The 15908-nt window shown below is 44.9% G+C and overlaps 1 protein-coding gene across 4 annotated transcripts; it reads left to right on the top strand.

Moving 5' to 3' along the window:
- The first annotated feature begins 529 nt into the window (after positions 1 to 529).
- Ube2j2 (ubiquitin conjugating enzyme E2 J2) lies at positions 530 to 14296 on the top strand. 4 transcript variants are annotated; one of them, XM_021159973.3, is made up of 8 exons: positions 610 to 789; positions 2904 to 3066; positions 5628 to 5758; positions 8057 to 8097; positions 11869 to 11971; positions 12057 to 12195; positions 12997 to 13077; positions 13720 to 14296. In XM_021159973.3, the coding sequence occupies exons 2-8, from the start codon at positions 3031 to 3033 to the stop codon at positions 14002 to 14004; spliced, it is 816 nt and encodes a 271-aa protein (XP_021015632.1). In that variant the 5' UTR covers positions 610 to 789; positions 2904 to 3030; the 3' UTR covers positions 14005 to 14296. The 4 variants fall into 4 exon arrangements, with proteins under 4 accessions (XP_021015635.1, XP_021015636.1, XP_021015632.1 ...); XM_021159972.3 differs by having other exon boundaries at positions 610 to 947; XM_021159976.3 differs by lacking the exon at positions 2904 to 3066 and having other exon boundaries at positions 530 to 789.
- Positions 14297 to 15908: the final 1612 nt, after the last annotated feature.

The raw sequence follows: 15908 nt of genomic DNA, 5'->3' as shown, positions 1-15908 counted from the left end.
TGGGAAACTTGGTGCGGAAACACAGGAACTATTTTTATAAGGACGGCTGTTCCCGGGGCTAGGGGGCTGTCGCGGGCTTGGAGTGCGGGATACGCCTATGCCCACCAATGGCGCTGTACACGGGGGTCTTCGTGACTATAGGGGCAGCGAGGGAGAGCTGGGTGAACCTCCAGCTCGGAATTTAACTGTGTTTAGAGCAGACAAGAGTGCATCTTGGGCCAGAAGGTGGCCGGTGGTCCTAATTCGTGGTGAACTCATGGGTCATCTTTTCTCTGGGGCTGGCCTCCCAGACTGGCCCTGATTTGGGGTCGGGAGCACTGCGGGATTTCTGCAGCCACTTACTGGTTCCTGGAGTGCGGGCCAGACAGTATTAAGTCGCGGGAGTGTCTAGCCCAGTTTCCCGACATAGAGTCACAACGCCCCCCACCCCCCACCACGAGCTATTCTCTAGTGCGCACGCGTCAGCAACCCTTTGCGCAGTAGCCGGACGCAACCATAGCCAAAAATCCGAGACTAAACAGAGACAGCTAGGAACTGACAGTGGAGCCCTCCACCAAGCTGCCTAGAGAAGCGCTTCCACCCGCAGACAGCGCACCGGAAGCGGAAGCGGGCCTAGGCCGTCCCCTGAGCGGCCATCTTGGAGGCTGAGCGGCGGTAGCGGCGGCGAGGCTGCGGCGGGTGCGGTGGGCCGAGACCCAGCGCAGGTGCGGCTCACGGCGCGGGCCCCACTCTTCCGCACCCTGCTCTGGCGTCGACCACGGCGAACAGCGGCAGCGGCCTCAGGGAGAGGTGAGCGCTCGCGGGCTGCGCGGGGCCTTGGGCCGCTCGTTCGCCCCGCCGGAGCCGGCTGCAGCGGCGGGCGGGGACTCGGGGACTCCACACGTCGGGTCCCGTTCGTTACGTCGCCGGCTGTGCCCGGACCCGGAGCGCCCCTGCGCGGACCCGAGGTCGGTTACTGAGGGCGCTTGGGGTTCCTGTTTGGGGCTGGTCCATCGGGAGGCAGGTTAGGGGTTTTGTTTGCCACTCGGCGGATTCTCTCACGAAGAGGCCTGTTGGTTGGGGCGCTCGAAATACTCCGAGGAGGAGCCACGTTTGATCTTTAAAAACGTATCCCGTGAGTTTGTTGTGGGGTGGTAGCCGTTGAGTGCCCCCTTTCATCTCGAACAGTTAGAACCTCAGACTACTTAATAGACCCCAACAGGAGCGAGTGTGTCCGCAGTTATGCCCTTGAAGGTAATACAACAAAACCTTTGGCAGTAAGAGTGGGACTTGAGCCCGTTTCGGGGGTCGGGGTGAGGACGGTCGATGCTTATTATCCACCTTTGCTAACTGCGGACTCTCAGCCAGTGACCTCACTTCCTTTTTAGTGTACATCACTTAGGTGTATGTTTAACCTAAGTCAAGCTCTCAACATTATCAGATCCAGATAGACTAGGAAGAGAGAAGAGCAGAGTTCACTGTAAGCCAACAAGTGCATAAGAATATACCTTTTTTTAAGTAGTGGTACAAGGCTTTATTCATGCCAGGTGTGTGTAATGGGGGAAAAAGGATTTTAGGATTGTATTTGATTATAAAGTCCTGTGTATGATCTTCAGCCAGAGATAGGTCTAGATCCTAGAACTTGGAGTCATTACTCTGCACATCATGTCTTCCTGTACTCAGCGTCAGTTCAGTTCTCGGTGTGTGTAAGAAAGTGGTGCTGAGGCTGTTTATTGTGAGCCTCTGGCTTCCTCCAAGCCCATGGAGTAATCCTGGAGAAGGTAAAACTCCCTGAAAATCCTGGCCTTGGGTGTGTCATGTACCCTTCTGATCATCCGTCAGGCCAAGGTCTTATTCTACACTGTCACCTAACCTGTGTGTAGTGTTGTGGGAGAGAGATGTCCAAAAGGAAAAAGAACTACCACTTTGGCACAGTGATGAAGGACTGAAAAGAGCTGCCAGTGAATGGCTGCTTCTGTCACCTTCCATCCCCTAGGAGAGTCATGAAAGATACTGCTGTTCTGATTGAGGTAGAGGAGGAGCAGTTAGGGCAGCAGATAGTGAATCATAAGTATGGTGTTATATGCTTAACAGCAAGTTTGAGGCTGGAGATGCAGCCTAGTGATAGAATACTTGCCTACTCCTCAAGAGGCTCTAGGTTTAATTTCCAATGCTGAAAGAAAAAACAGAAGTTAAAGCTGATCACAGTGTTAGATGCCTTTAATGTCAGCACTTGGGAGGCAGAGGCAGAAGGATCTTTGAGTTTGAGGTCAGCCTGGTTTACACAGGACAGCCAGAGCTATGCACTGAGACCTTGTCTCAAAAAAAAAAAAAAAAAAAAAAAAAAAAGTTAAAAGCAAGTATGAGAAAGAATTTCGTCCTGTGGTTGACTAGGCAGAAATTTTTTTTTTTTTTTTTTTAAAGTTTATGTAACCCCGGCTCTCCTGGACTTCTCTCTGTAGACAAGGCTGGCCTTGAACTCACAAAGATATACCTGTCTCAGCCTCCCAAGTGCCAGGATTGAAGATGTGCACTAAACTATTTTTTTAAGACAGGATCTTCAAAAAAAAGAAAGACAGGAAAATGTATGTATTCCAGGCTATCAGGCTATATAACTTATGATCATCTGCGTCTACCTACTGGGATTATAGATAAACACCAACCATGCTTTGCTTATGTGGTGCCAGGAATTAAACCCAGGTCTTCATGCATGTCAGGCAAGCACAACTATAGCCTGGCACAACTAACTGCTTAGTTTCCTGTGTGTGTCCACTAACCTGTCTGGACACTTAGCTCAAGCCAAATACAGTTGTGTTGGAATTACTCAATGAAGTTATTTTTTTACATGTTGGAGTTTTAACTTTAGGGGTGAAGGCTTGTAGTTCTGCTTGTGGATCATTGGATATTGCTTTGTTTCTTACTAGGTGCTGGGCAAGTTGAGCTCTCTGGCCCACATGGCTTCTGAAGCTAAGAACTTGGGGACAATGCTTTCTGGAAGCATTTCTTGGCCATGCTGGACTGTAACCTTGTTCCTGGTGTGAGCATTCTTGGATGCATCAGGCAAAAGCCCTTGATTCTGCCAGAAAGGTTTTTGTGCACTATACTCTTAGACCATGGGGGGGGTGGTGGTTGGTGGTGGTGGTGGTGGTTGTGGTTGGTGGTGGTGGTTGTGAGGTAGAAAGGCCAGGAAAGGAGGCATTTGACTAGGGAGATCAGAGAGGTCCCTGATGGATGTAGCTCAGAATAGGTAGGGAAGGATGCAGGTATATTTTCCACCAGTCCATATTGGGCTGAGAAGGTTGGGTTTTGTTAGGTGCTATGAAAACAAGGTGTAGGTGGGTTTATTTTTTTAAGGGTTTGGCAGAAAAAAAAAAGCTGTTACCATCTGCTGTCTTTGGTGGGGAGTGGATGCTTAAAGTGCATTGGTGTTAGTGTACAAGGACTCAACTGTGAAGAGCTTGGAGGAGGGTCTTGTAGTTGACAGGAAGTAATGCGTTCCTACATTATAGTTACTGGGATTGGAAGGAAGGCTCTTTCACATATCCCCGCCCCCATTGAGGGGCCACAACGGCACCTTTGCTGAGACTGCACATGAGGGATTGTGGTAGATAACCTAGCCAAGCCATTCCCTTTGAAGGTTCTGAGGGTACAGAGTAAGCACATACCTAGTCCTGGTTGTCATGGGGTATCAGTACTGGTAGAGAAGGCAGATACCGTAGTCTGTGGTGATGGTGTCTACCAAGAAGTTAGTCAGGCTAAAGGTTAAAGGTTGTTAACTTTCAAACAATATGTAAAGCAAATATTGAAGAGAGTGAAGAGCATGTGGCTGTCTGTCTGTCTGGGAATAATTCATACAAAGGCTAGAATAGGCTGGGTTTATCTGACTGGGAGATCATGTTGGGGATTTCTAGCTGTTTTTGATGTTTGATGATGTCTGTAGTCATGGTTAAAATGATCAGACAGCACTGTGTGAGACAGGTTAGGGTGGCCTGGTGATGGTGGGAGGAAGCTGCAATGGGGAAGTCTGTGCTTCCAGTGTCACAAGATAAAGCCCATATCCAGCCTGCTCTGTTATAGCCAAACTCATCTATTTTTCATTTAAATTTAAAATAAATATTTATTTTTGGTAGTGGGAGATGTATGCCAATGCATGTGCACAGAAGTCAGAAAAGCTTGTATTTTGTCAGTTCTCTCCTTCTGCCATATAGATCCTGGGGATTGAATTCAGGTCATCAGACTTGGCAACAAGTGTCTTTACCCACTGAACCATCTCACCAGCCTATTAACTTTTTTCTAATTTGTATATCCCCAAATGGCCCCTCAATCATTTTAGACTGGTGGTATTCACACTTTATTTTTAGGTGTAGATTTTTTTGTATGTTTCTGTCTTAAATTATGAGGAAAGAGAACAAGTAGGAGCTCTTGTAAATCTGTGACGGTGGGGCCCTAGTCCCACCACTGTCCATCCTTATCTTCTGGAGTAGAACTGAGGGGTCTGAGTCTGATTCAGTCTTCTCTCTCTCTTTGAGAAAGAGTCTCACTATGTAGACCAGGCTGACTTCAAACTCAGATCTGCCTGCCTTTGCCTCCCATGCGCTATGATTAAAAATGTGAACCACCACATTCAGCTGGACTCTTCTCTTTAAAAGTTTTTAGTTATATTTATTTATTGTTTGTGGATGCATGTGTGTTTGTGCATGAGTGAGTGTGCATGTCTGTGGACACTTGTGTGAAAGTCATCAGACAGCTTGCAGCAGTTAGTTCTTTTCCTTCTGCTATGTGGGTTCTGAGGAACAACCTCCTCTCATCAGTCTTGCCTGGCAAGCACTTTTACCTGTTTACTGAGATATCTTCAGAAAACCCCAGTCCCTTCTCTAGTACTTTCATGGTTTCCCTCCCTGTATGTATCTGCCACTGCTGCCCTATGTTGAAGCACCAGAGTGACCTTCCTAATAGAAGGTTCTAGGTATCTTAAGGTGGGGCCTAAAACTCTTGGGATTCTGGAAGTTTGGCCTTGCCTCTCTGGCTACCCTTTGTCCTTTATTTTGTTTAAATCCTGTTTGACGTATGACCAATGTAGCCCCCTAAACATGCCTTTTCCACTGCCTAGTCCATGCAGCTAGATTTCTGAAAGTTCTTATTTCATTTCTTTAGCCTCACACTGTCTCTATCTACCCTTGCCATTGTTACTTGTGACCAGTGATAAATGTGTAACAGGACCAGAATGGCCACTGGTACTCACTAATTTTCTGCTGTGAAATGTCCACCATTGAGGTATTGCTGATCAGATTTAAAGGATGTAAATAGTTGCTCTTTGGAGCTTGTGCAAGCTGGCTTCAGTATGCCTACCCAGGTCCCACTTGAATGAAATGTCCCATGTAAATTCTTGGAGGACTGTAATGTAGTTTCATGGTTCTTTCTACCTTGCATCTGTGTTAGGTGCTTGGTTTTGTGTTACAGGTATGAAAGTGGTGGTGGTGGTAGGGGCATATAGACAAAGAACTGAGGGAGGGACTTGATGGTGGGTGGGCCACAGATGGGAAGTAGAGGTATTCACTGCTGAAGTTGTTCATAGTAAGGAAATCATGTGTCTGTTTGGTTCTTTGTAAATAGAGATGTCTTTTTTTTCTTTTTTCTTTTTTGAATAGATGAGCAATAACAGCAATAAGAGAGCTCCAACAACAGCAACACAAAGGTTGAAGCAGGACTACCTTCGAATTAAGAAAGACCCAGTGCCTTACATCTGTGCAGAGCCCCTCCCTTCAAATATTCTTGAATGGTAAGACTACTGTAGTCACTCTGTTGCAGGTCCTGTAGTGGTCCAGCTGCTAGGCCTGGTCATGGTAGAGGCAGTCTTGTAACTCCTCAGCTGTAGATGGATACTTGAGAGGCCTGTCAATACTCTGGGCTTTGCAATGAGTGTTATGTCAAGAATATTATAGAGTCCTGCTTGGCTTAGGCTAGGACTAAAAGGAGAAATCTTCTACCCTGAGGTAGTACTTATATGGGCTTTGAGTTTATAAATCTCTCAAGTGTTGCTCAGGTGCATTAGGGTTGGGCTGCCCTTTGCTTTCTGACACTGGGAATTCACTCTGTAGCCTGGGAACATTAGTGTCAACATTGATACGATGAACCCTTGACTCTGGCCTAAGCCAAGCGCTCCTAACTTTTGCACTGACAGTGATAGAGCTTGTGAAAAACATTTGGTGCATAGTAGCTCTTTTGCTCCATTAAAAGTGTGGAGTCATCGGGTATGGTGGCACACATTAACCCAGGACTTGGGAGGCAGAGGCAGGTAGATCTCTGAATCTCTGAATTCAAGACTAGCCTGGCCTAGAGTTCTAAGCCAGAGCTACACCGAGAAACCTTGTCTTGAAAAACCAAACCAAACAAAAAGGATAGAGTCACGAGGTTTCATGTTCTCTGTGGAAGGAGTCACAAGGTTTCATGTTCTCTGTGGAAGTGCTCATTACCAGCTTTGAGAAATGAAATACAAGACTTGACTCACCAGAAAACATTTCTTACTGGGTGTGGCACATACCTTTAATCTCAGGATTCAGGAGGCAGAGTTGTGGGCCAGCCAATACAGTGTACTGAGGTCCTGTTTTTTGTTTGTTTGTATTTAAGACATTTTTTTAATACTTTTATAATTTTCCAAATCCAGAGAAAAATTTTTCCAGAGTTAAAAAGAAATGTTTTGCCGGGCGTGGTGGCGCATGCCTTTAGTTCGAGCACTCGGGAGGCAGAGGCAGGTGGATTTCTGAGTTCGAGGCCAGCCTGGTCTACAGAGTGAGTTCCAGGATCAGCCAGGACTATACAGAGAAACCCTGTCTCGAAAAACCAAAAAAAAAAAAAAAAGAAAGAAAAAAGAAATGTTTTGCGTTTGGACGTTGATAGAAGAAATGCATGAGGGGCCTCTTCAGTGGCATTAGAACTAACCCTGTTCCAGAGATGAGAGTTCGATGTAGTCCCTAGGAGACAGTTGGCTGATATGGGGACAGATTTCATTGCTGGGTCACTGGTTACCTGGTTAGTGGGAGTATCTTTGTTGTATGTGGAACTCATCTTCATGTGCTGGTTACAGGTCTCTAAGTCCACCCTTTGACTTGATTATGTGCTAAGAAGGACTTGCTTGAGATTTAAATTAAATCAATTTTTTATTGCATTGATTGTGTTTGTGGGGTGGGTACACATGTGTCAACACATATATGGGAAGGTCATAGAACAGTTTGGGGAGCCAGTTCTCTCCTTCTAACTTATAGAATCCTGGGAATCAAACTCAGGCATCATATTGGCAGTATGTGCCTTTGCCCATTAATCCATCTCACCAACTCGCACATAAGATTTGCTAGGACGAAAAGCAACAAAGGAAAAGAGGTATGTGGGGTGAAGTTCATAGGCATGCAGACAGAAGCATGTAGATTCTTGACTCTGGGCATTTGCTCAAAGCACACTCAGTTCCCCAAAACTGAGATTGGACAGCATATGAGATATGTCACTGAAGAAGCTCATTAGGCACTTACTGCCTAGTAGCCTCTTTGTTCCCAGAAATAATGACTCTGAAACTGAGCTATATTTGAATAAATGCCTAGGCCAACAGCCCTGGCTCTGTTCCCTACCTAGCTAGTATCTCAGTAATCCAGTTTATTCTAGTCTAAGTTCTTCTACTGGTTAGATACTTCTCAGGTTTATGCATCTGTCTCCTCCATTGTTGGGGCAAATCTACTCTGCCTGGCTCTTTCCCAGAATTTCCCTCTCTGTGGGAACTCTCACCTCCTATTTCCTGCCTCAGCTCGTTGGCCATAGACTTTTTTATTGACAGGTGATGCTTCCACACAGTATATAAAGATTCTTTACACACAGGTTCTGTTTGAATGGCCATTAGTGTCTGCCACCCACTAAAACACCAAACTCTTAGGAGAGAAGGATTCAGCATGAGCTATGATGTCTTTGTTCTCTTTTTATTAGGGTTGTGGGCATTGCCCCCAAACTGTAGTGCCAGACCTTTTGTGAGAATTCTGTAGTTTTAGAGAATTTATGGTACACAAATCAAGTAATTTCCTTCTCTCTCTGTTAGGCATTATGTTGTCCGAGGCCCTGAGATGACTCCTTATGAAGGTTAGTAGAAAATCTGAATCACTCCTTTCCATGTAAATGACTGTCTGTTCTGGTCACAGAGCAGCCACATTATTTACTTGAATCTTGTCCTAGAAATGTTTGCTCCTTTTGGTTTTGTTGGACTGTTTGTAACCATCTGCATTTCCCCAGCCTCTTATGTTGGTTAGAAGCGGAGAAAGATTTTTTTTAATGTATATGGGTATTTGCTTGTGTACCATGTATGTGCCTGGAGCCCACAGAAAAGGGGGTCAGTATCTGGAGTTCTAGATGATTGTGATCTACCATGTAGTTGCTGGGAATTGAACCTGGGTCCTTTTGCAAGAAAAGAGTGCTCTTAACTGCTGAACCATCTCTCCAGCCCAGAATAAATAGTAAGATGTTCTTCTGTTTCTAAGGCCAAACAAAGTAGAGATAAAGTTTTGCTAGATACTTTTTAATGTCAGATTAGTCTCTAAGCCAAACAGAGGCATGTGATGCTTAGGAAGGTCCTAGGGATCTTTATAGGACCTATCAGGGTCTCACTTCTTTATTGCTTTTTAGTGTTGACATGGTGGCCTGATCCCTCAGGTTACCAGCTGCCACTAGCTAGGGTTCTCAGTGATTTTAATAAATTAGTTCTTGAAACTGTCAGTAGGTTTCTAGGGTCTTATGGCAAGGTTGACATCTCTAGGCAAGCCCAGGGCAGAGCACTGGCCAGATGGGTAGTGCCTCTGCTTTCAACCATCAGGCCTAACTTCACATGGCAAGTGTAGCAGGCCTTCACCTAGTGGAAACCTTGTGGAGGACTGAGATGGGTCTGTGGGGCTCTGGGTTCCATTCTCAGCACAAACAAAAAAGAAAAGAAAATGACTGCTTGGAATGTTTGGTTCAGTGCTTGGGTGATTGAGAATAAAAAGGGCAAACTCTTTCAGGTTATTTGGCTGATAATTCTTTAACGGGTTCTTCTTTGGTCCAGGAACCCAGGTGTTGGGGTAATTTGTTCTGGAGAATGAGTTCACAGGGGCTGGGTGTGTGTGTGTCTGTGTCTGTGTCTGTCATGATGATGGTGCTAACACTAGAACTTACCTGTGCCCCATAGCAGTAGGGTGTGGGTTAATTGAGGGAGGCATACAGGCCATGTATCTCCAGGAGTCCTTGAATTTCTTTCGGTCAGTCTCTTAAGAGACAGATGGGGGCTGGTGAGATGGCTCAGTGGGTAAGAGCACCCGACTGCTCTTCCGAAGGTCCAGAGTTCAAATCCCAGCAACCACATGGTGGCTCACAACCATCCGTAACGAGATCTGGCGCCCTCTTCTGGAGTGTCTGAAGACAGCTACAGTGTACTTACTTATAATAAATAAATAAATCTTTAAAAAAAAAAAAAAAAAAAGAGACAGATGGGCTTCCAAATACATGATGAAAATAATATAAAATAACTTTGTGTGTTTGACATGCGTGCATATATAGAAATGAGTCATGGATATCTATCTCTAGTGGGAGACTGTGGGTACTATTTTGAGTTTTGAAGTTATTTTGGGTTTTGTTTTTAATTTTTAAATAAATTTCTGTATGTGTGTATGTACAAATAAGTGTATGTATGTGGCACTGTTTGTACAGGAGCTCATAGAGGTCAGCAGAGGTGTTGGATTCTCTGTAGCTAGAGTTATAGATAGTTTTGAATAGCGATATGGGTGCTTGGAACCAAACCCAGGTCCTTTGCAAAAGCAATAGATACTCTTTTCTCTTTTTTTCCTTCAGTAGGTACTCTTAACTGCTGAGCCATCTCCAGCCTGCTTTTAAATTTTAAATAGCATTTAACCACTATGTGATCTCTTGTAGCACCAGACTTACCAAGGTTTGCTGATGTGGTGATGGGCTAGAGAGGGTAGCTCAGAAAGATGTATAAGCAGAGAACCTTGGAGACTGCCAGATCTTGCCAACTCAACCCTGACCTGTTTCCTAATCTATAACTCTAGTGGTGTCTTAGCTGTCAATGCTGGTGTACTTCCTATTCTCCCATCTTTTTATCCTCTTCTGTGTCACCTGTGGGTATGTCCCTCGGGCTGACAGTTTACTGAATCTCTTTGCTGCATCTCCTCAGCTGTCCCTACCCAATGTTATCTATACCTACCAAGGACTAACCTTTGGTGTAGGTATAGATAACATTCTCTCAGGGTGTATAAGGAATCCTTGTCATGGTCAAGAGCTTGGCTCAGTCCTCAGTTTCTTGTCTTCTGGTATATGTTGCTGTTGATGACTGCTTTTCTGATGTGCTCCTTGGTTTTTGAGCTATTCTGTCCCTTCCTCCCTGCCTTCCTAGTGGCTCCTCTGCAATTCCACATTTTTGTCCTGAGCTCTCTGGCAGTTCTATATCTAGTGCTCTTGGACGCACCTATCCCAAGAATACAAAATTGACTTCCTATGGAAAATTTGCTAAAAATGTATCACTAATTGTGGATTTAATGTGACCCTATTCATGTTTTATTAATGTTAAAGGCTCACTTTAAACTTTACATGAAAGGACAAAGAACCTAAAGTGGATTCCTTTTTTTTTACCCCAAAGGCATTGATGGTTCTGTGTTCTCTGGGTGTGTCTGTTCCTAGGCTTGGGCCATGGTTATGCTTGTGGCCCGTCCCTCCGGGACTCTTCTTTGTGCTCTTCTTGGGTAGGCTTGTAGAGGGAGGACCTTTTGCTGACTCTGTTCCATGACAAGAACTGCACTTTGATTTCAGGGGGGAGGGTCTATGTTGCTGTGATTATTTGGTAAAAATATTCCTCACACTTTGAAGGTGAGGCCTTTGGCCACCAATAAACACTGAGTATCCTTTGTAATTTAACCTGTGTCTTAAGTTAGGGATGTATCTCAGTGGTAGACTTCTTGCTTAGCATGTGCAAAAGGCTCCAGGTCTAATCACCACCATAACCAAACAATAAGTAATGTGTATTTATACACAAAGAATCACATTTCACCGTGGGTGTGGGCACATGTGTGTGCTGGTGTACTCAATTATGAAGAAGCTAGAGGAGGTTGTCAGCTCTCTATTCCATTTGAGGAAGGGTTTCCCTGAACCTGGAATTGTAATTTTTCTGCTAGACTAGCAGCCTTCATTGCTGGAGTTGCAAGCATACCATCTTGTTCTGTGGGTTCTAGAATGCAAACTCTGATTTTAATGCCTGCATAGCTGGTTCTTAGTTTCTGATTCATCTTTTCAACCCTCATTTGTGTTCTGTAAGTAGTTCTCTGATATCCAGTTTTCTTATCTGATTTGCACTATGTTGTGTCGTGTAGATTTCACCAAGCTCATGCCTGACATCCATTCTTGTGGTCCTTTTCTTTGAAATGCAAGTGGGTGCTTCTTTTCATCCCTGCAGATAAATGCTGGTGTTTGCTAGGAAACAAATGAAGTCGTGGAAGAGGCAGAGATCTGAAGCAACTGTAGTTGTCTTCTGACGATGTAGTTCTCAGTAAGGGAGGAACATGAAGATTTGGGAGAGAAAAGGGTAGTTCTATAGCTGTAGTGGGACAAGTGATAATTATAGTCTCCTGTGAGTACAGGTGTAATAGATGGGGAGTCAGATACTCGGGGACAGGCTGAAGTGTTGGACAGTAGTGCAAGCCCTGGAGAATAAAGTCAGTAGTTGGTTAAGCTTGTGAGCCAGCATAGGGAGAGGACAGGAGGAGACCACGGGCTTGGGATGCCAGCTAGAAACTGGGTAAGGTTGGTGGGAGTTGAGAAACAGTTACATTGGATGTTGACAAGGCTAATACTTTCTTTTTTCTTTTGGTGTAGGTGGCTATTATCATGGAAAACTAATTTTTCCCAGAGAATTTCCATTTAAGCCTCCTAGTATTTACATGATAACTCCCAATGGAAGATTTAAGTGCAACACAAGGTAAGCTTCCTGGTGATGCAATGCTTTGAGCTGTCTGTGCTCATGGGAAGTGTGCATTCTTGCTTACAAAATCACTTTCTTTCAGGCTGTGTCTCTCCATCACAGATTTCCACCCAGATACATGGAATCCAGCGTGGTCCGTTTCCACCATTCTAACAGGGCTCCTGAGTTTTATGGTGGAGAAAGGCCCCACCCTGGGGAGCATAGAGACATCGGACTTCACGGTGAGGTGTGGTAGCGCCTCGCCCGGGGTCTTGTGGCACTGTGGCCTCCAACCTTTCATCCTGGGCTGATTCTGTTCTGAGACATGGAACGGTTTTCCTCTTGAGCAGATGGAGGCTGTATGGGTCTCCCACAAACCAGCTCCCTGTTCCTGGCCACACTGTAGAAATATCTCTGCTTTGGCTGCCTCACACCATGGCTCTTGGCCTCACTGTCCAGTTCTGTCTCCAACTCTGCTTTTGTTTTTTGCTAAGCATCACTGATATTCCTGTACTCCTCAGGAAACTTTGTAAGGCTTGATGCGGGGACACAGAACATGTTTCCTGCTTGTTTTATTTCTCTAATGTTTATTTACCATGTTTAATGTTAATTGATAACAAAATATAAGTAAGCCTTCATAAGACTAATTTTTTGGGGGGGGGAGAAGCATTTTAGATGTTTTCTATAATATTGATCACACAAGTCTGTTTTGAGATTTTGTTTTGCTTTGCCATTAGGATCTCATTATTAGCATAGGGTGTATGGAACTCACCTATGTAGAATAGTGTGCACCACCATATTCAGCTCTTTTTTTAGTTTTTTGTTTTTGTTTTTGTTTTTTAAGTTAGCTGGGCAATGCTGGCTCATGCCTTTAATCCCAGCACTCAGGAGGCAGAGGCAGGTAGATTTCTTGAGTTTGATGATAGCCTAGTCTATAGAGTGTGTTCCAGGACAACCAGGTCTATATAGATAAATTCTGTCTCAAAAAACAAACAAATTAAAATTAGCTTTCTGGCTGATAATTCCCTTCTCTTTTTTCCTAGAAAAAACAGCTGGCAGCACAGAGTCTAGTGTTTAATTTAAAAGATAAAGTCTTTTGTGAATTATTTCCTGAAGTTGTGGAGGTAAGAAGGCAAAAGTTGGAACTTTTTTTTAGTTTTGTCTTCCTTTATGTTAAAAACACTTTCAGATATAATTGTTTCCAAAGAGAAGCTGTGTTTGTGTGCTTACTGCTGTGTTCCTGTAGGTGTTGTAGTGGGATTGCAGGCCCTCCTGGTTGCTGGAGGACATAGAAGGCTCTGTACTGGTCATGCCTCCAGATGCACACACTATTGGGTGACAGAGCTAGTTCTTCTCCAGGACCCTATAGTGTGTGAAAGACAGAGCTTAGGGATGGGGAGAAACTCTGAGGAACATACACAAGTGTCCACACAGAGACATGCTTGCTGATCAGCGGCCATCCCTCGAGAGATCTGCCGCCAGTAGCCAGGAGGCACATTAGTTGCCTCCTGCAAGGGCTGGGCATGCACTGTGGGCTGGAAGGTGGTGTAGCCTTTGATAGCTCATTGTCACTCAACTCAGGCACAGAGGAATGATGTTGACACCTTGCTGGCTTTCTTTACCTGTAAAATGGGATGAAAAGCTATTCTCATGCAGAGGCATGGAGAACTGTGTTCTGGGTGGTAGATCTGATCTTATAAAAACTTGAGTTCTGCTCCCAAATGAACAGGTTAAGACAACTGAGGGTTTTTTTGTTTTTCTCTCAGGAAATTAAACAGAAACAGAAAGCACAAGATGAACTAAGTAACAGGCCCCAGAATCTTCCTTTGCCAGACGTGGTTCCTGACGGGGAGATGCACCGTGGCCAGCATGGAGTCCAGCTCCTCAATGGGCACGCACCTGCTGCTGGCCCGAACCTCGCTGGGCTCCCACAGGCCAACAGGCATCATGGACTCCTGGGCGGCGCTTTGGCGAACTTGTTTGTTATAGTTGGGTTTGCAGCCTTTGCCTACACGGTCAAGTATGTGCTGAGAAGCATAGCACAGGAGTGAGGTTCACAAGCCACAACCTACAGTTGCTGCTGAGGGACACAGGGGCCAGAGCTTGATGCAGGCGTGATGGACATGCTGCTGAGCACAGGGTGGCCTGCCGGACTCCTGGGCTTCACTTTTTAAAAACCTTAAAAAGAAAGCAAAAACCAAAATGTGATCTGGAGGAGACTGGAGGTTCTCAACTCCCTCTTGAGGTTGACGTGGACAGTGCCACTCACGCTTTGGTTTTACTGCTTCTCCTCCTGTGTTGTCTTTTGAACCTGTTTAGTAAACCTGTTTTGTTTGTTTTGTTTTGTTTTGTTTTTCATTTTATTAGATTTGGTCACTTAAAAATATAAAACTTTAATGCCTATCAAATACTCTGTGTGTGTTCTTAGTGGAGGAGCTGAAAGCCTCCTGGTGGGGCTAAGTGGGCTGACTGGTCTAGGAGAGGACTGATTTGATCTCATTGTAAAATTGCTTATGAGTGAGAAAAAGACTCACACAAAGTGCTGGTTCTGTTTTCTGTTAAGGTAGAAGAAGCAACTTGCTCTCTGACCACAAAGTGTTACACTTAGAACAGTGGCTGAGGACTGTGGTGAAGGCTTGTGGGTAGCCCAGGTATTGCTGTCAACCTTAGTACCTCTCTGTTCTTTCAGCTCCCTTGAGTGATGGAGAAGTAGGAACCCTTGGTGCCTGTACTCTAGCCTTTTATCGGAATTCCTTATGTCTAGTTGGCCAGAAGCCAACCCTCCTATGTTGGCAGACAGTGCACTGGGTCTATGTATTTTGATGCTTCTCCAAGTTCTTTCATATATCTTAAGGTAGGCTACACCATCCTTTCCAGGTGACCTATGTAAGATGTTGATCTCTACAGATCATGGAAAGGGAAACTGCCCAGAACACGTCACCAGGCTTAAGTAAGCTGGCAGGCTCCCTTATGGATGTCATCTCTTTGAGATTTTGCTTAATGTATCTGCAGTAGTTGTTTGGGATGGCTGACATCATCTGTGTTGGGCATCCTAAAAGGGGATAACCATCACCAGGGGCTCCTAAAAGCCTTCTAAGCCCACCTCCTTTCAGGGACCAATGGTAAAGCTGAAGTGCTCCCATGTGATCATCTTTAATTCAGCTCTGTAGTTTACAACTAGTATACCATGTAGCCCTCTCCTAAAAAAGGTCTTTAGTTATACCTTTGCTCTTAACTCCATGATATTTGTGTTAATGTCCCTTCCCTGGTAGGCTGTGACCAAGTGCCATGCCTGGAATGTTGCAGCTGCCAAAAGGTAGATTGACAACCCTTGGTTGGGCCTGTGCAACCTGTGCAGCCTTCAGTGGGTGGAGCTCTACAGACATGTGCTTCCTACTATTGGTAGATGGTAATTTTTCCCTGGTCCCAGAGTGCTCCATTGGAAATTACCTCAGCTCAATTAACTCAATTCCAAATTGGTGTTTCCTGAAGTTCTTGTAAGACAGAACATTATCAAATTTAGTCCTCTGAAATCTCAGCACCACCTCCAGCCCCCTGGCCCCAGCATGGCCTTTATGGGAGTTTAGGGGTTTCCAGACAGGGTTTCTCTGTGTGTCCCCAGCTGTCCTAGAACTCACTCTATAAATCAAGCTGTCCTTCATCTCAGATCCACGTGCCTTTGCCTCCCAAGAGCTAGGATTCAAGGTGTGGGCCACCACTGCCCAACTGAAAGCTCAACTCTGATTTTTTTAAAATTTTTTTTAAGATTTATTTTATTATATGTAAGTACACTATAGCTGTCTTCAGACACTTCAGAAGAGGGTGTCAGATGGTTGTGAGCCACCATGTGGTTGCTGGGATTTGAACTCAGGACCTCTGGAAGAGCAGTCAGTGTTCTTAACCACTGAGCCATCTCACCAGCCCTTTTTAAAATTTTTTAATTGGTTATTTTGTT

Source organism: Mus caroli, unplaced genomic scaffold (genome assembly GCF_978045245.1).
Source record: "Mus caroli unplaced genomic scaffold, Mus_caroli_1 scaffold_6, whole genome shotgun sequence".
Taxonomy (NCBI): Eukaryota; Metazoa; Chordata; class Mammalia; order Rodentia; family Muridae; genus Mus; species Mus caroli.
This window is presented reverse-complemented; position numbering and strand designations above follow the sequence as displayed.